The following is a 16,021-nucleotide window of genomic DNA, read 5'->3' as shown; positions in this document are numbered from 1 at the left end:
GCCCTATCATCTCGCGTTCTCCAGCGATATCTTCGAGCAGTGTTAACTCCTCTTCGCGGACGCGATGAGTTTTCGAAAATGCAAGGAGCCATGTACCAGGTACATCACGGCGGGGGACACTCATGACAGGTGCGTAGTATGTCTTGGTTTACATCACGCACAGGCGGCGCTTAGCGGCCTTTCTTCCTGTCCCCATTGTGATGGCCTGCGGCTCAGAGTACTGCGCTCCAGGGTGGAAGTATTCTCTAATGTCGCCCTCGAGTCTAACCCCCGTCAGGTCACCTCTGCGACTGCCGAGGCACCGCACGAGGCGAGGCCCTGGGGTGACACGTGCGATATGGACTTCGTGGACAGCGCAGCGCTGGAATATTCTCCACATCGCTCGCTCTCCACCACCCTGCTGCAGAATAAAACTTATACTGAGCCTGTCGTCTTCTCTAATGAGGATTTACTTCCCACACCGGAGGCATGCGCCGCCATCTCCTTCGGTTGTGGACGCTATGACGACGATGTTTTATCCACCGCGGCCTCGGGGTCTGAGGACTTCGCGACCGACACTAGCCCTCTTCCTCCTAGCGGACAGGAGAGGCGTGTTTCCCCCTCCTACAGTGAGCTGTTGGATGTGGTTTCTCGTGCGGTGGGTAAATTGGGGCTAGACTGGGAGGTTGACAAGGCCGAGTCCCAACCTTCTTCTAAGCTGGACGACCGTTTTCTAACCAGTCGGACACCTACACAGCCCCGGAGGCCTTTACCTTTTTTCCCGGACCTCCACCAGGATTTCGCCACCGTTTCTGATATGGCGAACCATGGCTACACTATGATGCCCCGGTGGAAGAGACTCTCGCCGAACACCTTGCGCCTAGTTCGGCCGCGGCATGGAAGTCTCGCCCCCTTCTTCCTTCGAAGGCGTGTCGAGTCACGTCTAGTTTGGTGGGTAAATCCTACATGACGGCTGGTCAAGCGGCTGCTTCGCTCCAATCTATGGCGGTCCTTCAGGCCTACCAAGCGGAGTTATTGAAGGAATTCGATGAAGGTGAGGGCATCACACCGGAGGCAGTGAAAGAACTTCGCAGAGCTACGGATTTGGCGCTACGTGCTACCAAACATACCGCTCGTGCAGTGGGCCGTACTATGGCCGGTTTGATTTCGGTTGAGCGCCACCTCTGGCTTAATCTCACCGATATTAAGGAGAAGGATAAATCTTTCCTTATGGATGCCCCTGTCTCCAGGGATGGATTGTTCGGTGAGGCTGTCACGTCAGTAGTGGAGAAGTTCAGGGCAGCGAAACAGCAATCAGCCGCTTTCCGCCAGCTGATTCCCCGCAGACCCAGAGAGGTCGAACGCCGGCAAGCGCCCGTGCGTTCTCGCTCAACCTCCTCTCACCGCCAGCGAGCAGCCTCTCGAGAGGAACCCACACCTATGGCGCCTCCTCGTAAGGACTGGGGCCCTAGGGTTTTTCCTCCGGCGCACCAGCGTCAACGTAAACGATTGAACCTGACCTCGACGGCTAAAGCCTCTCGTTCTCGGGTACCGAATAGCAGCTCCTGATCTTTTTGCTGCTTGCCAGGGACTGTGCCCTCCGCTAGAGAGCACTGTCGGACCGCTTTCGCGCATCCTACGCTCTCATTGCAGTCCCCATGCTCAAACATTGATTGTCTCGCCGCAAACAGCGCCTCGAGCAACATTGGATCGAGCTGTAATGACAGACGCTTCCTCAGACACTCTGCGCAGTCCTGCTTTCGGAGTTCGAGGGACGACTCAAGGACCCTGCACAAACGGCCCGTTTATGACGGCTCGCGCAGCCGCCGCTTTTTCGCTAGCGGCAGAGCCCGATGTTCCATCTGTTGGCCTAATTCCTGCCGTGGACACGTTTCAGGATTATACTCAACGGAACGCAACGACTCTGGCGCATACGCTTCCCCGGTGCACGAACGCCACGGGTTTTTCATGTCCGGTCGTTTTAACGCGTATGACGGCGTTGCAGGGAGCGGAAGTTTTGAAACCGCTAATATTGTTTCGGGCCGCGTGGGAACGCTTGCCCGGCATTTCTCAATGGGTGTTACGCACGATTTGTCACGGATACACCATTCAATTTCGGAAAGGCCCGCCTCCTTTCCGCAGAATTCTTTCCACTACGGTGAAGTCTACGGAAATGGCGGTGCTGCGACAGGAAATGTCAGCTCTGCTGAGCAAAGGGGCTATAGAAGAAGTACACCCCTCTCAGATGGAGACAGGTTTTTACAGCCGTTATTTCGTGGTACCGAAAAAAGACGGCGGGTTACGGCCCATTCTGGATTTACGCCGTCTGAATCTTGCACTCAGACCGAGCAAATTCAAGATGTTGACGGTGAAATCTATTCTGTCTCAGATCCGACCAAACGATTGGTTTATTACGATCGATCTGAAGGATGCGTATTTCCATATTCAGATCGTCAAGAGACACAGGAAGTTCCTCAGATTCGCTTTTTATAGGGCAAAGCGTATCAGTACCGCGTTCTTCCCTTTGGCTTGGCTTTAGCGCCCCGTACTTTCTCAAAATGCATGGACGCAGCTGTGGCCCCGTTGCGGCTCCAGGGCGTTCGTGTGTTGAATTATTTGGACGATTGGCTGGTGCTAGCGCAGTCGCGGACTCAAGCACACTCTCACCGAGATCTTGTGCTGAATCATTTAAACAGCCTGGGCTTACGAACAAATTTCAAGAAAAGTGTTTTAACTCCCTCTCAACGGATAACTTTTCTGGGAATAGATCTGGACTCTCGCGCGATGACAGCGAAGCTTTCTCTCCCGCGCGCTCAGTCGATTGCGTCATGCGTGCGGCACTTCAAAGCGGGTCGCACGGTGACAGTGAGATTGTGCCTCAGGCTCTTGGGTCTAATGGCAGCAGCATCCCCCGTGATTCGTCTGGGATTGCTTCAAATGCGCCCCTTTCAGTGGTGGGCGAAAAGGCGGAATATTTCACCCCGTTGTCTCCCGCATCGCACGATTTCGGTGACACGGCGGTGTGTGATGTCGCTAAAATTTTGGATGTCAACCGAATTTCTCCTGTCAGGAGTTCGACTGGGAATGTATGCTTTCCGAGAGACTGTCACGACGGACGCGTCTTTGACTGGTTGGGGAGCTGTGTGTCGAGGGCGACCAGCCCACGGAGTGTGGACAGCGGCTCAGCGCGGCTGGCACATAAACAGACTGGAATTACTGGCAGTTTTTCTGGCTCTCCAGTATTTCACGGATCTGCTGATCGGCCGTCATGTGCTGCTCAGATCAGACAACACAGCGGTTGTGTCTTATCTGAACCATCAAGGAGGATTGCGCTCTCGCCCCCTGTGCAGGCTGGCGAGGCGTGTTCTTCTGTGGTCTCGAGACAAGTTTCTGTCGATCCGGGCCATTCATGTCCCCGGACGATAGAATTTCGGAGCGGACTTGCTATCCAGACAGGCTCTGGAACAGGGAGAATGGCGATTACACCCCCAGACGGTGGATCTTTTATGGCGGATATTCGGCAAAGCGAAAGTGGATTTATTCGCGTCGAGCATGACTACGCATTGCCCGCTATGGTTCTCCCTACGCTCCCCATCGCCCCTGGGCGTGGATGCGTTAGCTCACAGCTGGCCCAGGACCAGTCTGTATGCCTTTCCTCCGATTCGTTTGATCCCAGCGGTATTATGCAGAATACGGCGGGACAGAGTGGAACAGCTGCTGCTGGTGGCTCCGCGATGGCACACGCAGCCGTGGTTTGCGGATCTGATCAGTCTGCTAGCGGGCTCTCCGTGGGAGATTCCCCTCAGACAGGATTTATTATCACAAGCACAGGGGTTGATTTGGCACCCGAGGCCAGATCTGTGGAAACTGTGGGCGTGGCCTTTGAGCGGAGTGCATTAGTATGTCCCGGTCTTTCTGTTGAAACTACTGAGACTATATTGAATTCTAGAGCAGCTTCTACGAGACGCTTATATGCTTTCAAGTGGAGACTGTTTACAGCCTGGTGTGGCAATCATAATGTGGATCCAGTTTACTGCCCAGTGGCTTCAGTGCTGGAGTTCCTCCAGGAGCGTTTTTCGGATGGCGTTACACCAGCAACTTTAAAGGTTTACGTGGCAGCCATTTCAGCTTACCACGAATACATAGGCGGTGCCTCTGTGGGGCGTCATCCATTAGTTTCTCGTTTCATACAGGGTGCGCGACGGCTGAGGCCTTTCCGCCCTGTGCGAGTTCCTTCATGGGATTTATCCATTGTGTTGCTAGGTTTATCAGGGCATCCGTTTGAGCCCTTGGAGACCGTATCGGATAAATTCCTGACACTGAAGACACTTCTTCTCATGGCTTTATCCTCCCTCAAGAGAGTTGGGGATTTACAGGCTCTTTCTGTTTCACCCTCATGCATGGAATTTGCACCAGGCTCTGTGAAGGTGCTGCTGCGGCCCAGGCCTAACTACGTTCCTAAGGTCGCATCTAACCCTTTTCGCTTTCAGCAAGTGGTTCTGGAAGCTTTTTCACCTGCTGAGGCTGGGTCAGGAGATCTAAGTCTTTGCCCTGTGAGAGCTTTAAAGACTTATGTGGATCGTACAGCCCCTTGGCGTGAATCTGACCAGCTGTTTGTCTGCTTTGGACATAAAAGTAAGGGCCATGCAGTTACAAAACAGCGCATGTCCCATTGGCTGGTGGAGGCAATTTCTTTGGCCTATGAGGCGCGCGGACTCGCTTCGCCCTTAGGGATTAAGGCTCATTCCACTCGAGCTGTAGCTTCTTCTCAAGCTTTTCTCAGTGGCTCTTCTATGGATGATATCTGTGCTGCGGCAGGATGGTCCTCACCGAGCACTTTTATCAAGTCCTACAGTCTGGATGTGAGGATGGCCCCTGGCTCCCGGGTTCTCTCCGCTTGAGCAGATGCTTCCTCGGATCTCAGTTATCAGGTACGTCAGGCGTTTTGGTATATCGTTCCCATACGTGGTGACGTCACCGCAGCATCGAAGTGACCTATGATAGGGAACATCTCGGTTACGTATGTAACCTTGGTTCCCTGAATAGGGAACGAGATGCTGCGGTTCTGGCCGTTCCGTACCTTGATAACTCTTCATCTTCAGTCATGAAATCTGAGCGAAATGGCGCGCTGCACCCAGGTATATCATGCGTGCGCATGCGTGGGGTGGTGCTATGCGCCATTTGGCCAATAGGATTGGCGGGATGGTATAGGGCTTCAGACATTCGTCACACCAGAGGTGTTCCCATACGTGGTGACGTCACCGCAGCATCTCGTTCCCTATTCAGGGAACCAAGGTTACATACGTAACCGAGATGTTACACATCACTGCTCTCCTGCAGGTTATACTACAACACTTATATTGAAAATAGTTGCTTTTGCACAATTTTTATGATTTTTTATTAGGATAAACAGTTAATAATGTTACTGTAACACACTGTACATTAATCAGATTCAGTTCACACATCACTGGTGTCCTGCAGACTACAAAACTCATATTGAAAATAGTTGCTTTTGCACAATTTGTATAATTTTATTTAATTATGAAAACGTTAATAACGTAACTGTAACACACTATACTTTCAACAAATCCAGTTCACACATCACTGCTCTCCGGCAGAATACAAAACTCATATTGAAAATAGTTTATTTTGCACAATTTTTATGATTTTTGTATTATGAAAACGTTAATAACGTTACCTTAACACGCTGTACTTTCAACAAATCCAGTTTACACATCACTGCTCTCCTGGAGGTTATACTACAACACTTATATTGAAAATAGATGCTTTTGCACAATTTTTATGATTTTTGTATTATGAAAACGTTAACATCACCACAGCACTTCTCTCCTGCTAGTTATACTACAATAGTTATATTGAAAATAGTTGCTTTTGCAAAAACATGAATATTAAAAAGCAACCATGGACTCAAAAAATAAATTTCTAATTTAATTATTACATTTTGCCTCTTTCTCAAAATCTAAAAGAGCTCCATTGCCAAGAATGTTTACAATGTAAGCACAAGAATTTGTCTTGGTGACAGGTGCTTCCAGTGTTGAAAAAGTAGAGACATGGAATATACACAACAGTACAAAATGTAAGCAATAAATTAAATTTAATACAATACAATATGTACTTCAAACATAACAGTATAACACACAGACACACACACACACACACATATATACAGTACAGACCAAAAGTTTGGACACACCTTCTCATTCAAAGAGTTTTCTTTATTTTCATGACTATGAAAATTGTAGAGTCACACTGAAGGCATCAAGGGCTATTTGACCAAGAAGGAGAGTGATTGGGTGCTGCGCCAGATCACCTGACCTCCACAGACACCGGACCTGAACCCAATCGAGATGGTATAGGGGTGAGCTGGACCGCAGACTGAATGCAAAAGAGCCAACAAGTGCTAAGCATCTCTCGGGGAACTCCTTCAAGACTGTTGGAAGACCATTTCAAGTGACTACCTCTTGAAGCTCATCAAGAGAATGCCAAGAGTGTGCAAAGCAGTAATCAAAGCAAAACATGGCTACTTTGAAGAACCTAGAATATGACATATTTTCAGTTTACAGTTTTTTGTTATGTATATAATTCCATATATAATTCCACATGTGTGAATTCATAGTTTTAATGCCTTCAGTGTGACTCTACAATTTTCATAGTCATGAAAATAAAGAAAACTCTTTGAATGAGAAGGTGTGTCCAAACTTTTGGTCTGTACTGTATATATATATACACATATATATATATACACATATACAAAAATCATAAAAATTGATCGTATCTCTAACCTCCTGATCTACTCTCACACAAATCGGGGCAGCCCAGATTATTATCAAACATGTTTGATATTTAGGATTTAAATTGGGATGATGATGGCTATATGATTACGTCAGTACTTTCACAGCCAATGTGCAAAACTGCAAAACAGTTGATGCAGGGCTTCGTTGGATAGTGGAGATAGAGGAAACTGTTACTTGACAAACATAACTGTCTGTAATGTGTCGAAAACGCATCACTGTAAGGAGATATAGAAGTGCTGGATTGAAAACCAGGTGAGTAGAGAAAGCTAGCATGTTTAAATAAAGAAAAAAAAAGAAAAATTCTGTGACGATCTGCTGCGTGAGATCACGTGAGGCACTCCCTCTGCCATGATAATCTTAATGATATCTTGCAGTGTGTGATGTTCCACGATGTTCAAATCTTATAGTGTGTGCATGTTTAATATTTGAGGCAAGATAATCTGCAAAGATTATCCTTATGTGTGTGCTGCAACCAGATTTCAAAATCGGTTATGATTTTAAAACTCCTGTAGTGTGAGCCAGGCTTAACACTATAGTGTGTTACCATGAAGTTATGGAGTATATTATTAGTAACATTTTTCGTGTTTCGCACTTTGCAGAAGGTCCCTTCGGTCTCTCAGATGCCAGTGCATAAGAGCAACTTATTTTGTACAGAGCGAAAGAAGCTTGTTTCAGGCTCGCTTGTACTTCGTTTACTGCATCACTCCGAGTGAAAAGAGGCCTAATTCTTCAACTAAAAATATTTTGCTCACGAGTTATTGGACAGGAGAAGTCGAATCTGTGAATATCTTGCCAACTTTACTGAACTAAATGAGTTAAGGAACAACATTCGATCTCTTGGATTTAACGGACACGCGCACGCGGTGGCAAAGTCCACACCGCAAGGTTACTCGAAGTGTCCCAGTTGGAGCAGGTTCGAGCGATTCATATTCGAAATTCTCTGTGATTATAAAAAACAACATATTTATTTTCTAGGATAATATTATCATAGATGTTTTCGTCAACAGCAAAATGAACACAGCCTGTGCCTTTGTGTGTTTCACTTTGCTTTCGGTTTCTGGTTTAACAGGTATGATCTACTTGATAAAGAAGCATGTTATAATTTGTTTTGAATCTTATTTCATGTTATAGCTTTGCCCAGTTGCCTTGAAACTAACCCACTATTTTACGTTGCTAGCGCCAGGAGAACTGGGTGCTTCTCATTTCTTATTTTTGCATCCTCGTTTCCTTTCCTCTCATCTTGGCTCCACTCCAAACACACGGCTGTATTTTGAAATATCTTTGAGCACTCAAGCCTCACTTCAAACAAAGCGTCATCTGCCGCGGTCAAGGGATCTGATTGGGTAATTAAGAAAAATCGTAATATTACTAAAGGAAGATGCCTTGCCGAAATATGTAATATTTATGGTTTATTTAAACGGCAAAGTTAAACTTAAATCTAAATTAATGTAACATATTTGAAGAGGATGAGAATTTTTAGAGTATCAGGTATTTCAACTTCCGCATAAGACCTGTTTCCAAGGGTCTTTGCCTGTTGCTGTGTTGGATTTGAAGATTCCATTAGCATTATTAATTAGCATTAATTAGCATATTACTGTTATCATTATTATTTATCATATTGTACTAATGAAATGCATGACAACACACATAACATTTATAGTAATTAATAAGTTAAAAGTTGTAATATATATATATATATATATGTGTGTGTGTGTGTGTGGATCTGGCTGGATGGGCAAGCTGTTATAGCTCCACACATGCCTATTATCCAGATAGCACGTATATTTGCAAGATGTTAAAGATCTTCATTTGGAAAAAATCGGTTGTGTGCAAACATCTGATTTCTGATCCAGTTTTACATACGTTCTAAATCATAACCATCAAAAATTTATTTTCTTAACATCTATTTGACATCTGAGAGTTAACGTCCCATAGATAGTGCAGATGACAAACACTCTAAATAACACGTCTTGCAGATGTAAATGCAGACGTCTAATAGACGTCTCCATGATGTAGCCTATCAGGTTTGAATATACACTAGAACCTCCCGCTGATGAATTACTAATTAACATATGTCTGCTGTTTCAGCTTCTCACACTTTGACGGCGCTTGCAACTTACATTAGTGGAGAAAAAGCATTTAGTGCTTTAATATTGTTGGATGACATCACTGTAGGATATTATAATTCAGAAACAAAGATCTATGTTGCAAGAGGAAATACTACAAACGAAGATGATGTAATAGATCCATATCCTCTCAAGGATGGAAGTGAAACTTTGCTTAATCATTTCATAGAAAGATCACATCTCCTGAGACCTGTCAACGAAACAGAAAGTAAGTTCAGTTGGCTATAGCGATTTGGCTCAGATATTGCATGAATGGTTTATATCACTGCATGACTGTGTTTGATGTTTATGAATGAAGGAAATGTAAATACATGAAGAAACATGAAAAATATGTTAAATAAAAAAGGTGTTTGGTTTTGTAACAAATACAGGTGCAGGTCATATAATTAGAATATCATCAAAAAGTTGATTTATTTCACTAATTCCATTCAAAAAGTGAAACTTGTATATTATATTCATTCATTACACACAGACTGATATATTTCAAATGTTTATTTCTTTTAATTTTTATGTTTATAACTGACATAATGAAAATCCAAAATTCAGTATCTCAGAAAATTAGAATATTGTGAAAAGTTAAATATTGAAGACACCTGGTGCCACACTCTAATCAGCTAATTAACTCAAAACACCTGCAAAGGCCTTTAAATGGTATCTCAGTCTAGTTCTGTAGGCTACACAATCATGGGGAAGACTGCTGACTTGACAGTTGTCCAAAATACGAGCATTGACACCTGCACAAGGAGGGCAAGACACAAAAGCTAATTGCAAAAGAGGCTGGCTGTTCACAGAGCTCTGTGTCCAAGCACACTGATAGAGAGGCGAAGGGAAGGAAAAGATGTGATAGAAAAAAAAGTGTACTAGCAACAGGGATAACCACACCCTGGAGAGGATTGTGAAACAAATCCCATTAAAAAAATGTGGGGGAGATTCATAAAGAGTTGACTGCAGCTGGAGTCAGTGCTTCAAGAACCACTACACACAGAGGTTATGCAAGACATGTGTTTCAGCTGTCGCTTTCCTTGTGTCAAGCCACTCTTGAACAACAGACAGCGTCAGAAGCGTCTCTCTTCAAAAAGGACTAGACTGCTTCTGAGTGGTCCAAAGTTATGTTCTCTGATGAAAGTACATTTGGTATTTCCTATGGATATCAGGGTCCCAGAGTCTGGAGGAAGAGAGGAGAGACTCACAATCCACGTTACTTGAGGTCCAGTGTAAAGTTTCCACAGTCAGTGATGGTTTGTCTTGCCATGTTATCTGCTGGTGTTGGTCCACTGTGTTTTCTGAGGTCCAAGGTAAACGCAGCCGTATACCAGGAAGTTTTAGAGCACTTCATGCTTCCTGCTAATGACCAACTTTATGGAGATGCAGATTTAATTTTCCAACAGGACTTGGCACCTCCACACAGTGCCAAAGCGTCCAGTACATGGTTTAATGACCATGGTATCCCTGTTCTTGATTGGTCAGCAAACTCGCCTGACCTTAACCCCACAGAAAACCTATGGGGTATTGTGAAGAGGAAGATGTGATATGCTGGACCCAACAATGCAGAAGAGCTGAAGGCCACTATCAGAGCAACCTGGGCTCTCATAACACCTGAGCAGTGCCACAGACTGATCGACTCCATGCCACGCCACATTGCTGCAGTAATTCAGGCAAACAGAGCCCCAACTAAGTATTGAGTGCTGTACATGCTCATACTTTTCATGTTCATAATTTTCAGTTGGCCAATATTTCTAAAAATCCTTTCTTTGTATTGGTCTTAAGTAATATTCTAATTTTCTGAGATACTGAATTTGGGATTTTCCTTAGTTGTCAGTTATAATCATCAAAATTAAAATAAATAAACATTTGAAATATATCAGTCTGAGTTTAATGAATGAAGTACAAGTACAAGTTTCACTTTTTGAATGGAATTAGTGAAGTAAATCAACTTTTTGATGATATTCTAATTATATGACCAGCACCTGCACATTGTTAGTTTACGATAGATGTTAAAATAATTCAGCTGTGATTCACACTTAAAAGTAACTATTTATTCATTTATTTATTTATTGTTGTATTAGTTTGCACATGGAGAAAATAAAAACATAAGTTTTTGCTCACAGGCCTTCTTTCAGTGTGATTCAATCCAATATCTCTGCCCACTATTTAAACAATTAATTATATTTGAACATATATCTACTGGATTGACTAACACACAAAACAGAAACAAATCCAAAACAAACAAGCAAATGTATACATACAGTTGTGTTCAAAATTATTTAACCCCCTAGAGACTGCAGTACTTTAGAAATACAAGCTTTTCTGAAGATCCAGGATAAAATAAAAATTGTATCTATAACAGTTCGCTGTCATATTAAAAGTGATATTGTCAATATATAAAGTAATACTTTTGAGTTATAAGATTTTTTAATAATACTGCTATGTCATAATTATTTAACCCCTATTCAACATTGCTGTTTTTAAATCACTTATTTGCATGGTGGGGAATAAAACAGTCTCAAAACACAATTAAGCTTTTAGAAACTCTATTAAAAACAGAATTATCTTGAGCCATTACACATACAGTTAGCCCATGCATGTGTTGAAGTTAAGTAGCAAAAATGTCAACAGAGATCTCACAAAAGCTAAAGAGAATAAATATTGTATTACTTTAGAAAAGCTAAGGCTATATGAAGATTTCCAAGACATTGAAAGTTCCTAGAGACACAGCTCTCAGCCTTATTCCTTCGCTTAAAGTGTGTTTTACCAGAAAATCTTTAAGGTTGTGGAAGAAAAAGCACAATATCATAAAATGTTTAATCAGAGCAACTGAGAAAAATCTGCAATGTTAAGCCAAAGACTTGCAAGATGACCCGATGAAAGGAGGAAAACCATTTCAAAGCAGTGTATAAGAAGAACACTAGACAAGTATGGCCTTTATGTTGAGACATCTTGCAGAATACCACTCTTGATCAAGAAGAACAAAGGACAACTTGAACTTGATAAAATACATTTGTGTAGACTTGTGGAGCTCTAGAGGAATGTTTTATGGAGTGATGTGACCAAACTGGAACTTTTTGGACCCATGGATCAGCAGTATGTCTGCTGCAAAAAAGGCAAAGCTCATGAGCATAAGAACACCATCTCCATTGTTAAACTTGGAGGTGGATCAGTCCTGTTATGGGGTTTCTTTACTGTAGAAGGAAGTGGAAATCATGACTGTATTAATGACAAGTGTCAGGCCATTTTGACAAGAATTGTGATGCCTTTGGTGCAAAAACTGAAGCTGATGATCAATGGACTTTCCTGCAGGCCAGTCATACCAAAGTACACATTCAAATCTACTGCTGCTTGGTTCATGGATCAGTCATAGAATGTACTTGAGTGACCTGTTCAGTCTCCAGAATTGAATTCTCATTGAAAATATCTAGTTGAATTTGAAGAAAGCAGTGGCAATGTGAAAACCAAAGATTATCAGTGATCTTGAAGCTTTTTCAGGTGTGGAATGGGCCAAAACTGTAGTAGAGAGTTGACAGAAGCTTCTAAACACTTACAGGCAGCGTTTATTGGAGATTTTAAAGAATTAAAGATTCTGCACAAAGGGGGTTGAATAATTTTGAACATGAATGTTTAGAGCCAATTCGAATTTTATCATGATTCATCAATGTTCCATTCTCAGAATCACTCAAAAGTATATTAACAAACTTTCTCTAATACTTTACTGATGCCTTTGTTAAATTGATTTCATAAAATGTTATCCTCCACAGCAAATTGTCTTGCAAGTCAAGGGGGTTGAATAATTTTGAACACAAACCATTCCAAATCAGTTGTGTGGGTTATTCTGCTGTGGTGACCCCTGATGGGAGCTAGCTGAAAAAGAAACAGAGAGAGTTCATTGCAATACTTTATAAAGGGCTCCTGAGGGCAAATATGTTGAAATATCACTCTTTATTTCCTAACAGGTTATGAAGTTCATCAGGCTGTGAGTGTTTGTGAACAGAGTGACAATAACCTTGATCAAATGATCAGCAAAACCGCTTATCAAGGCTCTACATTTGATGAGCTGCATTTATTTGATGGCAAATTCACATATCAGGTATTTACAAATTACACGGAACCAGAAAAAATACGGAATCTAGAACGGACCAAGTTACTTCTTGAGAATTTATATAAAAGTATATATTACCCAGCCTGTATAAAAGTGCTGAAGAATTACCTTAAAAAGAGAGAAACTCAACTAAACAGAAAAGGTAATGATATCTACAATCAATAGCCATTTAAATAAAATGTACAGTTAATATTTCCTTATTACTTATTTTTCTCTGCCCTTCTTTCCTTTTGCAGTGAAACCGCTTGTCAGACTCATTCAGAAAGCAATCTCAAATTCTGGAAGGTCTCGTTTGAGTTGTCTGGCATCAGGGTTTTACCCTCGTCACATCAACCTGACCGTGTTCAGAGATGGGCAGCCTGTATCTGATCATGAGATCACTGGAGGAGTTCTGCTGCCCAATGCTGACGGGACGTACCAGATGAGGAAGAGTCTGGAGATCAGTGCTGCAGACAAACACAAATACACCTGCTCTGTCACACACCTCACTCTGGACGTCACTTTGGGTAATGAACTCTTACAGAAAACACAATCTAACAGTAAAAACAAAAACATTTAAGTCACTCTCTCAGTTGATGTTTCAGAGTTTGATCACAGGAAACCATTTAAATCAGTCATTAATTCAGTTCTGACAGTTTAGGCTCTGATGTTGATAATTGGTAATAATTAGTAGCTGCGGTAATAAGATGTGGAGACATTTAAAATGTTGTTAATTTTTGTTTTGTTTTTATTTTATTTTTGAATTAGATTTCAGTGAACCATTTAAACCAGTGATTCTCTCAGTGCTGATAGTTTTGGCTCTGGTGTTTGGGACTGGAGTCGTCATATATATAAGGAGGAAGAGACAAGGAGGTAGGTCAAAAACTGAAATGAATGACTACTAGTTTTATTTAGAAAATACTTGATTTTTATGAATAAAGTTCTTTGATTTTGTAGATTCATCCAGAATTGGTTATTCTGCTGCTTCTAGTAAGTACATTCTTTAAACCTGTTTTTTTAATGAATAAAAAAAGTTAAATTTATTGATTAAATGTTTTTACTATCTTTTTGCATATTCAGATCATATTCAGACTTGATGCTACATGGATTCAACATCTTCAAACAATGAAAATTTTCGACAGTTGCTTCGGTTTATTATGAAATAACAATATTAACAATATTATTAGATTTTATGTATGCCGTTTTATTAATTGTCCTTAAAACACATTGTGATCGGCACATATCACAAGTGACGTGTGCAAGATGGTGCCTGTGTGTTTTTCGGCATACCGTTAGTCTTGTCAGTTTTTAAATATCCATTCAGTACTCTGGCTTTCTGTGCTTTCTCTGCTGTTGTTCATTGTGCTGATTCTATCATCACCTATAATCGCCAAGTACTGCTTCACATCAAAAGTTTGTTAAAGAATCAACCCAGAGACTGTCCCATTGTATTGTTGTTACTCCTCATTCTCTCTTCCCTCGGCCATGTTTGTTCGCCGGCTTTGTATTATCATGCAGGTGGACAGAACTCATCTTTCCCAGGCAGAGAAAGAGAGATGCAAGTCTCAAGGCCTATGTTTGTACTGCGGGAAATTGCTGCACAATGGGTGGGCTTTCATTTGAAAAATCTTCTCTTACTGCCATTCTTATTCTTGTCAGACTGCAGTGGGGCCGTTCTCATTTCTTGTGTCAAACCTGAATAGCCTTGGGAGCTGAGGGTAACTTCTTGGATACCAATTTTGCTCCCAAATTAAATATTTGTTAATGACAAAAGGCAGATTATACTTGCTTTCCGCTCCAGAAAGGTGTGGCCATGGAGAAATATATTTCTGATTCTCTGGCAGCCAAAATCATCTCAGGTGGTTGTTCTCATGCAGGTGCAGGGTTCTTCTTTGTGGAAAAGAAAGATTAGTCCCTGAGTCCTTGCATTGACTATCGAGGACTGAACAACATCATGGTAAAGAATACTTATCCTTTGCCATTGATGTCTTCAGGCTTGGAAAGACTGCAGGGTGCTTCCTTTTTTATGTAGTTGGATCTTAGTAATCATTTGGTCTGCAAAAGAGAGGGGGATGAGTGGAAGACCACTTTTAATACTCCCAGAGGGCATTTTGAATATCTGGTTACGCCATTCTCGTTTTCCAATTTGGCTCTGCAGCCAATGACATATTGAGAGTAGGGCTGTGAATCTGGGTAAGCTTTGATTAGTTTCACGATTCATAGGTTTTCTATTCAATAATGATTTTGGCAAATTTCAAACGATTCGATTCACAATTAAATTCGATTAGACTGTAACGATTTGATTCTGCATTCTTTAAGTGCATTCATAGGATTATTTAAATGCTTTCCCCAAATTTTTTAAATGTATAGTCAGGGGGCAAATTACACCAGCCTATATGGTTGGAGAACCATACATTAGAGAGAAAAAAAAAATTGTTTAATGATGGTATGGCATGACATGGCATACGTAAATATGTATGTAAGCCAAGATTTAAAAAAAAGAGCTACTTTAAAAAAGTATTATGCATTAGCTTTAAAAGTATTATGCATTAGCTAACATTTTTACAAGGAATTCTCCCTTTTTTATTACTTTTAATTTGATGTAATAAATCAAATACACTGCTCTATAATAATCAAACATTTGTAATAAATATTTTTTCCTAATGGCAATTTTATGATTGTTTTATATAGACTACCACATTTAACTAGCTATTATTTTAGTTTTCTGCACAGAATAAGGTAGAAAATATACTTTATAGTTTCTGTACTGTAATAAATTGTCAATTAGCACTCCGTCGTTCATAATTATTTTTTGTAACAAATTAAACCTTCATAATCATCGGGAAGAAGGAGGCGGGAACCGGCGGACAATCAAATCAAACTTTAATTACAAAATAAGACAAAACAATGCGTCAGCCCCTCACGGACGACTGACGAGGAAAAATAAAAACCAAATACAAAATGAAGTCCAGGCCTGGTCCTCTATCGTCCATCACTGTCGTCGCTCCGGTTTTGTATCCCTCCATCTC

General features: G+C 41.8%; 1 protein-coding gene across 4 annotated transcripts; it reads left to right on the top strand.

Annotated features, from left to right (window-relative positions):
- The first annotated feature begins 7,418 nt into the window (after positions 1–7,418).
- On the top strand, positions 7,419–15,792 carry LOC113066824 (class I histocompatibility antigen, F10 alpha chain-like). 4 transcript variants are annotated; one of them, XM_026238873.1, is made up of 9 exons: positions 7,420–7,707; positions 7,802–7,863; positions 7,972–8,137; positions 8,883–9,128; positions 12,868–13,155; positions 13,250–13,519; positions 13,761–13,865; positions 13,950–13,982; positions 14,073–15,792. In XM_026238873.1, the coding sequence occupies exons 5-9, from the start codon at positions 12,927–12,929 to the stop codon at positions 14,087–14,089; spliced, it is 654 nt and encodes a 217-aa protein (XP_026094658.1). In that variant the 5' UTR covers positions 7,420–7,707; positions 7,802–7,863; positions 7,972–8,137; positions 8,883–9,128; positions 12,868–12,926; the 3' UTR covers positions 14,090–15,792. The 4 variants fall into 4 exon arrangements, with proteins under 4 accessions (XP_026094657.1, XP_026094658.1, XP_026094656.1 ...); XM_026238872.1 differs by lacking the exon at positions 7,972–8,137 and having other exon boundaries at positions 7,419–7,707; positions 7,786–7,863; XM_026238871.1 differs by lacking the exon at positions 7,972–8,137.
- Positions 15,793–16,021: the final 229 nt, after the last annotated feature.

This window comes from Carassius auratus, chromosome 50 (genome assembly GCF_003368295.1).
Source record: "Carassius auratus strain Wakin chromosome 50, ASM336829v1, whole genome shotgun sequence".
Lineage (NCBI taxonomy): Eukaryota > Metazoa > Chordata > Actinopteri > Cypriniformes > Cyprinidae > Carassius > Carassius auratus.
Note: the sequence above shows the minus strand (reverse complement) of the source record. Positions and strands in the feature narration are given on the sequence as shown.